This window comes from Panthera pardus, unplaced genomic scaffold (assembly GCF_024362965.1).
Source record: "Panthera pardus isolate Hobbes unplaced genomic scaffold, ASM2436296v1 HiC_scaffold_20, whole genome shotgun sequence".
NCBI lineage: Eukaryota > Metazoa > Chordata > Mammalia > Carnivora > Felidae > Panthera > Panthera pardus.
Genome location: NW_026526766.1, coordinates 59,784,533 through 59,797,452, shown reverse-complemented (window position 1 = coordinate 59,797,452; position 12,920 = coordinate 59,784,533). Strand labels below are relative to the sequence as shown.

Here is a 12,920-nt window from a genome sequence, read left to right as displayed (position 1 = left end):
AAAGGTCAAAGAGGTCTGTAGAACTGGTGGGTGGCAGTCAAGGGGGCTGCTGGTGTGGCAGAGACAGGTAGCTATTGCAGAAGAGGAAAAAAGGCTGTCTATACTTAGATGTCTTCCAGTTCCCGAGCTGAGCCGGTAGACCTGCGGCCACCAGATCGACGCATACGAGCTGCAACAAGAACCGAATCAGCTTGTGCGTGACACGGAGCATATAAAGCAGAGCCGCCCGGGAAGGCGTGGTTACTCAGGTTGTGGCTGGGAGCAGGGGCACACAGGTCACCCAGTCCAGGGCCTGGAGTTCACCCTGTGCCTGAGCTCCTCCTACCCACCCCTCCACCCCTGTGAGAAGAGTAATGAATGGATGTCGGTGGGCAGTCTCCCACAGAGAAGACACTGCATCCGGCTCAGGTCCTAGAGACTACCAGAATGTCTGACAGCTTGGAAATGTCAGGGAACAAAACCCAAAGAGTGGAAACATTTTGTCCAAAGTGACCAGAGGGTTTACATGAACTAGACTTTTAAGTATCACGTTAGCAAGCATGCTAATACTCAGTACCTCGCTGGAGCTCCACCACCAATTCTGGAATGTGGGCGTTGTTACCGTTCCCACTTACAGATAAGGAAAGTATGGCAGAAAGGCTATGTTTCTTGCTCGAAGTAATAAAGCTGGTACCAGACAGAAACAAGGTGTGTGGCTCATCTGGAGGCTCAGTCCAGCACCTCCCTCAGTACAACCTGGGTCTGTCTACATAGATTTTACACATCTGATCCTCACCAGGACATGAGCTCCTTTTCCCTGGAGAAGAAGAAAAGGTCTCAGGGTCCCTAAGAGCGAGTGGCAGAATCAGGACAGGAACTTGTCTCCAGCCCATGGCTCGGGGTACAGATAGGGATCCCAGATTTCTTTTTCCCCCACGTGCCCTCGCCGTGTACCCTGGGCTGGGTCTGTGCAGTTTCCCTAGCTGGCACTCACTCTTACAAGGACTGGATGGGGAGAAGGGCAAAGCGGCCACTTACTCAAGTATTATTTTTCTCCATTTTGAGGATGAAGGAAATTGAGGCCAAGAGAGGGAAGTAACTTGGCCCAAGTCACGGTGAGTATGTGACGGAACTACAAGTAGGAGCCAAGTCTCCCCATATCTTCCCTCAATTCAGTCTGCTTTTTACTTCCATTAAAGCAAAACCCGTATCATTGCAACTGCCAGACTCATTTACTGTCCAAGCCAGAAGGAATCTCAAGTCTTCTGGGCCAGCCTCTATCTGCTGCTCGAACTCCTTGCACCACTTCCTGCCAAACTTGAACATCTCCATCATGTCTTTGAGAAGAATTTTAGATTCATTTATATATTCAATAGCATGTACTGGGTGCTATTATATGCCAAGCACAAGGATCAGAAATAAAGATCTAGCTTAACAGGGCACCAAGCTATACCAACAGTAAGTTTGATGAAATATTACAAGTACTCAGGTAGCTCTCTATCAACTATGAGGCAGAATGAATGGTGGGGTCAGAAGGATGGCAGGGAACGGGTCCACTGAACCTTGAAGGGTAAAAGGATAGACTGTGGGAAGGGAAAGGTTAGGAGGAATGGCCCTCTACAGGGATACTTTGGCCTGGGTCACTGGGAGGCTCACTCAAGCTACCTGGCCTGGTTGGTGCTAATACAGAGCAAGAGGATGGCCTGTCAGGGGTGTCGAGAGAGAAGTCCAGCAGGGCCTCTCACCAAGAGGGGAGGTGGGGGGCACAGGCTCCGAGATCAGGCTGCGGCCCAAACCCTTCTTGCATCCAATGACTGCAGGTATTCTTATCTCTTGCCTCACTGTAGACTGGGGATGATAGTAGGATCTAATTCACCTGGTTGTTGGGAGCCTCACATGCGTAAGATAGGAAGTGTTCACAGCAGTGCCTGGCACACAGGAAGCGCTGTGTAAGCATCAGCTATGATCGTTAAGGGTCATGTGGGCCGTGCCCAGGACTTGCTCCTGACAGCAGTGGGAGCCCAGCAAGTGTACTAAGCAGAGCGACAGAACAAACCTTGGGATGGGCACCCCGTGAGGGATCCTCGCCCTAGAGAAGCTGGAGAGCCCACAGAAGTCGCAGGATGTGAGGCGAATGCGCTGAGGGCTTGACATGAGGCAGGCAAGGGAGGTGGCCAGGAGGTGACTGACCGGCTGGGGAGGGGGCAGCATACAGGGAGAGGCCCAGATTTCTGGCTTGAATGGCTGTGAGGGAAGTTAACACCTTTTCCTGAGATGGTTTTGGGGGAAGATGATGGAATTGATCTGGGGTACTTGTTAGGAAAGTCTTCCTTGAGAATACAGAAGAGAGACTTTCCCATGAAGGAGTGTTTGCTGCCTTTAAACATGTTAATCCTCCTCCCCTCCCCACCTCCACACGTACAGCGGTCTTCACTTGGAGTTGGCAATTCAGATTTCATTAAGTGGAGAGAGCTTCGGGGGCAGATTTACAGGACCTGAGAGCCATGCTTAGCCTCTGAGCTATAAATAGTGTAGAGGGAGGAGTCATCTGAGGTATCGCTGTGGGAAAACATAGATGGGGATCCGCGGCTCCTCCCTGACACCGCCGTAGGCCTGGTGCCCTACTCTCTCTCCACAGGACACTCTGTTAGCAGCTCAGTGCACAGGATGGGAAGGACCCAAGACACGCCAGTCAGAATGGGTCCCGGAAAGCTGCAGAGGCACTGGCTGACCTCTGGCCTCGGGGATCAATATCCCCCAAGGAAGAGCCCACCCACCCTACAGGCAGGCAAAACCCACTGGAGACTACCAAGTAGGGGGCCAGGAGCCAGCAGAGGCAGGCTTGAGTCAGAAAACTGGAGAGGCTGGGCCCGGTCCGCTCTCCTTGACAGTAAACACTGCTGACCACCACAGTGGCTGGGCAGGGCCTGCAGGAGGCTCTCGGGGATAAAGAAACATTCAGCTGGAAAGCATGGAAGCTTGCTTCATCGGAGCACTGACAGCGGGATGAGAACATGCTGCAAAGAAAGGACTTCTCTTTTGCAGGAGGAGACTGGTATGCTATCAGAAGCAGATGCGTTTCTGTTATAAAAATTAGCAGATGGGCACAAACTGGCCTTCAAAGCTAGAAATACTACTTCACCAAACAACACTCGATGTTGCATGTAATCACTTAAATGACTCTGCTCTAATTCCTTTGGCGGGAAACCCCGAAGGAAGAGCTGCACAGTTCCTTGGGGTGACCCGGAGGCCCATTATTTTTATCACCTGTCAGTCCTGTCCAGGAAACTGCCACAGTCTCACTTCCCACCGGCTTTCATCACCAAACTCCTGGTCCTACCTCTGCCCATTCTGTTCCTTCTGCTTGGAATGCCCTTCCTTCCCTTCTCTGTGAGTTCCTGCTTTTCCTTCTAGGTCTAACTCCCTCTAACAGTCCCTCCAAACCTTTTGGATCTTTGTCTCTCCTATCTAAAATACTAGGTCCCCCCACCAAGAATGCCTCCTGACCTCCCCCACCATCTAGCACTTCCTTGCAAGGCTGGCTAAAGGCCCACTTCCAATGGGGATGTTTTGCTTAACTGGACTCTGTCTTCGCAAGTCACTTCCTCACGTTGTCTGGGTACAGGGTGTAGGCATTCTTGAATTTTTAGGCACGCCCTTGAGTCTTTTCTCTCCCGTAAGGTTGTTTTAAAGGCTCTGGAGTCAAGGAACTAGCCTTTCTGCTCCCTTTATGTCCCCTGGCACAGTCCTGGGACACAAAAGTTGCTCCAAAAGTGCCTGTTGTAATCTCTGGTGTGATTTGGCTGAGCCACTGTCTAGAAGGACAGTCCCTCCCAGGCTTCTGTTTTCCTGTAAGGGAACTGGGGGGTGAAGGCCTTCCAGCTCCAGCACCCTAGGGTCCGGCCAGAACCTCAGAAGCTGCTGGAGATAGGAGTCAGGCCTGGGATTTGGAGTCACAGACTCTCAGGACTGGGCGTGTCCCCAAGGGCCAGGTTATCCAACCCACAGCTGATCCTGGTGCCCCTCCCCCACCGCAGCACCCCTGACCTCCAGTCATCTGGAACTTCCGTCCCTAGAAAAGGCCTCCAGACCATTTTGCCACTAGAAGACAAAAGCTGGGTTAGCCCTGGGATAGGCAGCCCTGGGCACAAAAGCAGCTTAATCTAAACTGGGAGGGGAAAATGTCAGGCTACGGCATGTTGGAACAGAACTCAAGGCCTTTAGTGCTGGTTTTGAAGCCAGATGACAGCTGGCCACAAGCATCTAGATTGCTGGCCTTCCTCAACAGTTCAGGGTAGCTATCACCTCTGTTATACAATAATGACTGATAATTATTTGTGTTTATTTTAAATAAGGGCACTTCAGATAAACCAGGATACTAGGTGCATTTTTGTCTCTTTGTTGTATGGACTTTTCTAGACCCGCAGCTCTAGAAAAAAGTGGCATCTATGTGGCGAGCAATGAATGAATAACTTCTTATAGGTACTGTGGTAGCGCTCTATCAACTGAGGCATAAGAACGATGTGGTCAGAAGGATGGCAGGGAACATGTCCCTCTAGAGCAGGAACCTGTAACTTCAACACCCAGCGCCCTACAGGACTTTGACCAACGTTTGTTGAATTGAGTAACTCAATCTAAAGTGTACGTGGTTCTCTGTGCATCGGGTCTGTGCACACACACCTACACACCCCCCTCTATTTTTCCGGGTGTTAACCTAGCCTCAGATTTGAGATGTGCTTTAGTATTAGGCTATTTGCATTTTGCTGAGTGCTCGAAGCAAAAACCAAAACCCCCATGTGTAGAACAGGCTTGAATCTGATCAAAAACTCACTGAAGACCTTTTCCTTTAGAACATATAGTTATTTCATAATCCAATCCCAGAAAGAAGCTCTCATCCTTTTTCTTTCTTTCTGAACTTGTTACACTTCCTTCTCTTTGGTAATAAGAATAATGTAACTTGGTTTGTCTTCTTCCCTTGGTTCTAGAAAACTCACAGCTAAATGTAATGATCAATTATGTTAACATATTAGGCCTCCTCCTTTTCTTGCTGTTTTTCCTTCTTATTTTCCTACAGCCTTAGCAGACATAGTCCATTTTGGACACAGTATCAAGTCCTTTTAGCATCCAGCAGGAATACCCATCATAAATAACTATGCACAGAGGTTGAGAACAACAGAGGCCTGTAAGTCAGTCAATGACTGATCTCACTTTTCATTAACTGACTTGTATACCTATTGGGCAGATGCTCATAAAAATGTGACATTTTCTTTTGTTTCCTTTTTGGAAAAAAACTAATAACTATGCCTTTAACTGAGAAGAAATGAATGTAACCTGTTTAACTTACATTTTCAACTTTTACCTTAAAGTGCTATGAGGTTTCCCAGGCATGGGGTTTGGGTAGTGGTGCTAGTTGGTGGCTTTGGGGGCAGGGACTAGAGCCAGACCCGATGGTCCTGAGAGGACTCTGAGCTCAGAGGAGGGTATTCAAAGAGGAAAAGACTCACGGTGAGCCTGTGGCCCGCCACATGTCCTCTCACTCAGCCCAACAAGGCGCCCAGGGTGCGCTCGGGCTCCAGCCCTGCGCTGTGCTGAGCCCCCCGGGGAGGGGAGGAGTGCTCAGTGCAGATGAAGCACCCACAGTCTAGGGGAGGCAGCAGGCCGGGCGCCAATACAGAAAACTAGGAAATGTAACCAAGGTGGTGAGGCTCAAGAAGAGGGCTCCCTTGGAGAAGGTATCAGTGGAACATTCCCTGCCATATCCGCACACCACCCCCACAACCTCCAGGACAGGTGGGAAAGCCACGGGCAGGTTTTTGGGTAGCGCATTTCCACTTACCAAGGTCGTTGTTGTTCATCATTGCGTTGGACGCCCGCAGCCGGGGCCCCTGCTGGGTAAAGTGGTAGCCGAATTTGAGAAGCGTTGCGTTTTTTTCCAACATGTTTACTATCTCCATTTCCACTTTGTTGCCCAGAGGTTGGCTCTTTGGTCAAGAAAAGAACAGGAGTCACTACTCATCCCTTTTGTGCAGGAATCTTTTCTACTAGCAGAAACCCTGCGTGGTGGGCGGGGATTTTAACCGCTCCCCGACTCCACCCCCAAGAACGGGGAATTGGAAGTTTGGAGAAGGTGAAGGGTCACACACCAGGAGCGAATGAGCTGGGATTTAAACCCAGGCCTGCTGGATGCCAAGAACAGATCTTTTCGTTGCCCCACAGCATCCTTTCTACAAAACTCGAGCAGGAAGGATCTTCAACGAGTCTCAAGGAGATTAAAAATTCCACTGCCCTGGCTATACCCCATATTAATTGAATCCAACTCTCCAGAAATGAGACCCAGGTGTCTGTGGCTTTTAAAACTCCCAGGTGATGTCAATATACAGCCAGGTTTGGTAACCAGTTACTTAGACGAATCCTTTCAATTTCCAAATGAAGGAAATGGAGAGACCCAGAGAGGGGAAAGGATTTGCCTAAGGTCCCACAGTAAGTTGGGAATGCCCAGAGTTCATTTTTCTGAAGCCTCCTTCTGATCATGTTAGTTCCCTACCCCAAGATCTCTAGTGACAAAGATTGAAAGAAAACAAAAGAAAAGGAAAAACCTTACAATATACAATCTTGAGAAGGATATAATGAGGATGTTCAGTCTTGCTTATAATAGTGGGGGAAAAGGGAAGCAACTTAGACATTCATGGAGAGTTGTTCCAATAATATCAAATGATAATTGAGTTTTACAAGAGAACATGACAGATATCAGATGATAATGCAAATCTTTGGTCACAGGCCTGGGAAGATGACCATGAGACAATATGGAGAAAAAAAGCCCAGTTGCAAAACAGGTCATATTTAAGTAAAGTTACATGGATTTTCCATACACATATATATGCCTAGAAAGAGCCAGCCAGTGTGCTGGTGGTGGTGGGATTTGGGAGAGATTTTATTTTCTTCTTTGTATCTTATTGAGTTTTCTGTTACTATGTATAATAACACATACAAAATAAACATAATCTTGGGGCACCTGAATGGCTCAGTCCGTTGAGCATCTGACTTCAGCTCAGGTCACGATCTCACAATTTGTGGGTTTGAGCCCTTGCACTGACAGTGAGGAGCCTGCTTCAAAGTCTCTGTGTCCCTCTCTCTCTGAGCCTTCCCTGCTCGTGCACACTCTCTCTGTGTCTCAAAAATAAACATTAAAAAACATTCAAAATAAACACAATCTTTTAAAAAGTTTTTATTTATTTCTGAGAGAAAGAGGGGGTGGGGAGAGAGAGAGAGAGAGAGAGAGAGAGAGAGAGAGAGCGCCCAAGCAAGCTCGTGTCCAAGTGGGGGAGGGGCGGAGAAAGCAAATCCCAAGCAGGCTCTGCACTGTCAGTGTAGAGCTCGATCCCATGATCTGACTGAGGTCACATCATGACCTGAGTCAACATCAAGAGTCAGATGCTTAACCGACTGAACCACCCAAGCACCCCTCAAAATAAACATAATCTTAAAGAGATCCGAAAAGACATGGAGAGCAAACTAAACATTACATCAAGGTTTAAAGACCTTCCCCCTCAGGGCAGGAACAAGACAAGAATGTTCACTTTCACTAATACTGTCCTGGGGGTCCTAGCCGGGACAATGAGGCCCCCTTCACCCATCTCACCCCCCACCTCACCCCTCACCTCTGGCAACACCAATTTGTTCTCTGTATCTATGACCTTGGTTGTCTTCTGGTTTTGTTTTTGCTTAGATTCCACATATAAGTGAGATCCTAGGTATCTGTCCTTCTCAGTCTGACTTACTTCACTCAGCATGATGCCCTCAAGCTTCATCCATGCCTTGCACATGGCAAGATTTCCTTCTTTTTTAGGGCCGAGTAATATTCCATTGCATATATATACACCACATCTTCCATTCACCCGCTGGTGGGCACTTAAGTTGTTTCCATATCTTGGCTACTGTAAATAATGCTGCAGTGGACACGAGGGTGCATATATCTTTCTGAATTAGTGTTTCTGTTTTATTCAGATAAACACCCAGGAGTGGGATTGCTGGATCTTATGGCAGATAGATTGGTTTAATTAACATTTTGAGGAACCTCCATACTGTTTTCCACAGTGGCTGCACTGAGTCACATTCCCACCAGTAGAGCACAAGGGTTTCCTTTTCTCCATATCCTTACCAACACTTGTTATTTCTTGTCCTTTTTATTTTAGGTATTCTAACAGGTGTGAGGTGATAGCTTATTGTGGTTTTGATTTGCATTTCCCTGATGATCAGTGGTGTCGAGCATCTTTTCATGTACCTGTTGGCCATCTGTATGTTTTCTTTGGAAAAATGTCTATTCAGATCTTCTATTTTTTGATCGAATTTTGAAATCTGAATAATTAAATAAAATTTAAAATTCAGTTCCTTAGTTGCACTGGCAATTAGGTCAGTGCAGATACAGAACATTTCCATCATCACAGAAGATTCTTTTCAATGGTGCTCCCCTAGACTGTGAGCCCTTGGATAGCACATAATACCCAGCATCTCCAGGTCAAGGTCAAGGAATTGAGCTGAATGGAGGAAATAGGAACACGGTTGATGCACAACAACACAGGAGGGTTGAGAGGACACATTAGCCCACCATCCAAAGGGACAAGCATGTACCACAGTTGAGACTCTTGCTGGAGGACTCCTCCCAGGTACTCTGACTTCACGAGAGCCTGTCTGAGTTCACTCGGGGCCGGCAACGCCAAGCTGGGCAGGTAGAGTGACACTGGCGAAGTTCCATCACCCATCTGTCACGGCTCCTGAAAGGGCTGAGAAGAGCTCAGGCCTGTCCTCAGAGGACTCAGCACAGCCCTGGGCTCTGGTCCGCTTGGCCTGGCCGGTAGTACAGGGACCATATAAGGGCCCGAGAAGGAACTGGAAGGTCCTCCGCCCACCCCACTTAGCAGGAAGCCTGGCCTCTCCTTGAGGTCACTTTCCGGGAAAGCTCTATTAGGACTTAGGATGGGGTGGTCTTAGGAAGCACTGATCTCCCCTGAGTGGAGGGGCTTCCAGCATCTTCAAGGGCTGCTTCCGCAGAGCTGACACTCCATGCCACTCGGTCCAAAGCACCAAGCACCCAGTGCAAACTGCCCCCTTTCAACCTCCCTAACCACTGGGGAGGCAGGGCAGGCAGGGACTGGCCCTTCTGTCTTAGAGATGAGTCAACTGAACCCATGTGTTCATGGGAGCTGGACTGTGCTCCCTCTGTTTAATGCCAGAGCCAGGGCTTGACCTTGACCTGACACTGGAAGGACTTCAGAGGATCCTCTAGGCCCACATTCTCAAACTAGGGTCCAATATCCCTGGGATACATGCAGAGGTTTCTGGGTATATTCAAGAAAATACAGGATTCTACTAGATAATCATGGCCAGCCTTCCCAGAGTGTCAATCTTTGACCAAAACTATTATTTTTACATTAAAGAGTAAAATAGAAAATGTGCACACATCTTAAGAAGCGTCACACTTGCTTTATCTCAGGCTGTCCCTCTTCAGCGACTCTGAGACTAGAAGGTCTCAATCATTTCAGATGAGAGAAGAGCCCATGGGGACACTGCCAGGACTAAAACTCTGATCTCTTATTTTTCAAATATTTGTTACTGAGTGATCGTTGTGTGTGAGGCAATGCCATAAGCACTTTTGATAAGCTAACTCATTTTCTCCTCCCCATACATCTATGGAGCATGTACGATTAATTTCATCCTGTAGGTGAGGTACATGAAGAACAGAGTATTAATAAATTTCCCCCAAATCACAGAGCCAGTTGGTTACAGAACCTGGATTTGAACACAGGAGTTTCACTCCAGGGTTTGCTGGTTCCCACCTCACTTGGGTGTAGGGCTGATAACGGGGGCTACAGGCAGATGGGGTTTGGCTCAGAGTGCGGGATTGTGATCTAACCAGTAACAGTGTCTGCACATGGAAGGAACTGTCTGGTAAGGCCATAGACTGTCCGTCCCTGGAGGTGTATGGACAGAGGGCAGGGTGGTGCCTTGGGAGAGTCTCCTAGACGTCATTAGGAGTGGGGAAGGCCTAGGTTCTGTGACCCTTAAGGCCCCTGGGACCTGCATTCTGTGCATCCATGAATGGCTTGCTTGGAGGGCATTAAAAAATTAGGCCACCTGGACAGTGGGTGAGGGGCAGTTAGGAGCCCCTGGACAGCAGAACCCAAGGGCAGGTCATGCCAGGACTGGCCACAGCAGACTCTGGCAGCACAGCCAGGGAGATAAGGGTGGGGAAGAACTCTTGCCACCCCCACCTTCAGATGTGCTTAAGAATTAAACCAATCACTTGGGAATAAATATAATCTCATTATTAAACATTCAGATGATACTAAGACAGATTGAATAAAGTCAGAGAGTTTCCCTCACCTCCCTTATCCGAATCCTACCCCCTTTCTACAGAGTGAGCACCATGGCCAATGGGGCGTGTTGCCTTGGATTGTGTCTATGAAGTATATAATAAAAGTACACGGAGTTTTAAATGTTTTTCTTAAATGGCGTCGTATCATCTGCATTGTTCTGCAACGTGCGTTCTTCATGTAACATTTTCTGGAGATATTTCCAAGTCAGTACATTCAGAGCTTCTTCATCCCTTTGAACGGCTTCAGGGGATGCCCGGATACAGCTGGATATTTAGTTCGCTTCCGTTTTCCTCGTTACACGCCAGGTGGCAGTGGCTTTGCAGGGGCGGGAGCCAGTCTTTCGGCTGGACGTGAGGCTGTGGAATGGCTAATGGCTGGGTTCAAAGACAGGCGTATTTGGGGTTAAAACTGTGACTGCTCTGCCAAGAGGGTACAAATGCTGACGGGCCCTTCGGCAGTGACAACGGCTCCCGTTTCCTCACACCTTTCCTGTGGCTGAGTATTATCAGTCTGATGAGAAGATGACCAGATTCGCTGGCTTAAGAACCACCAACCAATGCCTGAGGTGGAATTCAGCTGTGGCCTAGAGTGGCTGGCTCTGAGACCCCCATTGTGGCCAGAGGCACCACGGGCATCAAGAAGCTCACTCTGTACATCTGATGGGGCCAATCATAGCCTTTTCTTTGTGATACAGAAGATGTGGGCAACTGGGAATACTTGAGAAAACAATAGAAAGGAGCCCTGGGAATTATCTAGTCCGAGTTGAGTCACAAATGCCGGCTGATATTAAAATTCCTTCAAAATCGCAGCTGCCTAGTTCGGTTCTCCCTACACGCTCCTGGGGATGGGAGCACATCACCTGTGAGGCACCCTGCTCCATCCCTGGGTACCTCTGCTGGTTAGAAAGGTCTTTCTGGCCAAACTGCAGCAAAGGAAAAGAGCCCAGCGGATTCTCACTTTGGTGATTTTAAAGTATATCTGTCAATTCTTTGATCCTTCTCCCTTCCAAAGGCGGAACCTAATTCCCCACCCCTTGAGGGTGGTTGTGCTTAGTAACTCACTTCTCACAGATAGACCATGGCAGAAGTGACTGTGTAACTTCCAAGGTTGGCTCATAAAAGGCATTTGTGGCTTTCTTCTTTCTCCGCGTTGGATCGTTCGCTCTGGGAGAAGTTGGCTACCATCTAGTGAGGACACTCAAGCAGACACTCAAGCCTGGTGAAGAGGTCCACAAGGCAAGGAACTAATCCTGCCAACAGCCATGGAGGAAGCCATCTTGGAAGCAATTTCTCCAGCCCTGGTCAGGCCTTCAGACTGCACTCTACTGCAATCTTGTCAGAGATCTTGGGCTAGAACCATGCGACCAAACTGCTCCTGGATTCCTGGCTCTCAGAAACTGTGAGCTCATACATGTTCATTGTTATTTTAAGCTGTTAAATTTTGAAGGGTAATCTGTTACACAGCTATAGATAACTGATACACTCACAGGCAATGCTGAGCAATAAAAGCCAGACACAAAACAGCACATACATGGGATTCCATTTACGTGACATTTAAGAGCAGGCAAAACTTATCTATGGTGATAGAAATCATGACATGATTGCATTTGGAAAGTATTAATTGAGGGGGCAGCATATGAGGTGCTGGAAATGTTCTGTGCCTTGATCTTGGTGCTGATTACCCAGGTCTGTGTATTATACAATATATTATTATATAATAATATAACAATTATACAGGTATATAAATCCATATAAATATAAATATAAATATAAATATAAATATAAATATAAATATAAATATATATCCATTGAGCTGTCCACTTAGGGTATATTTGTTACTATATGTAAGTTACACTTTCATAAAAAGTAAACATAAGTAGAAAAGAAAATAAGGGAGGAGAGGAAGGAGATAAAAAGTTGTTTCCTGCAGGAGCACCTGGGTGGCTCAGTCGGTTAAGCGTCCGACTTCAGCTCAGGTCATGATCTCACGGTTTGTGGGTTTGAGCCCCGCATCGGGCTCTGTGCTGACAGCTCATAAGCCTGGAGCCTGCTTCGGATTTTGTGTCTCCCTCTCTTCTGTGTCTCCCTCTTTCTCTGCCCCTCCCCTGCTTATGCTCGCTCTCTCTCTCACTCTCTCTCTCTCTCTCTCAAAAATCAACAAAATTTTTGTAAAAAGTTGTGTCCTGCACAGGATACAGCTAGAATCTCTCAGAGGTCAATGCCCCCCAGCCTACTCTTCCACCACCAACTGATCTAATTAACAATAGAAATATCACCTCTCCTTTATTGGGAGAAGACACATTCCAGGTCCATTTTAGAGGTGAGGAAACTGAGGCATTGGTACATTAAGTGACTCCTCCCCACCATTACACAGCAAGAATGTGACAGAGCTGAGGCTTAGCTTGGATTTGATCCTTGTTTGACTTCAAGTGTCAGAGACTTGAAGACAGATAACCCCTGGGTCAGTCTGTCTCCTGTCTGGAAAGCTCTTGGCTTTTCAGAACAGAGTGTAGCCTCCACTGGGGGCTGGACATGGTGCAATATGGTTATGGTCACAAATCTTTATTCT

At 47.7% G+C, this 12,920-nt stretch overlaps 1 protein-coding gene across 1 annotated transcript in view; it reads right to left on the bottom strand.

Annotated features, from left to right (window-relative positions):
* The window catches only part of TMOD1 (tropomodulin 1), an 86,324-nt gene that overhangs the window by 2,299 nt on the left and 71,105 nt on the right, over nt 1–12,920 (bottom strand). Inside the window, exon 9 of the mRNA XM_019454414.2 lies at nt 5,816–5,960. Coding sequence (XP_019309959.1) covers nt 5,816–5,960 — 145 coding nt within the window. The remainder of the gene's footprint in view (nt 1–5,815; nt 5,961–12,920) is intronic.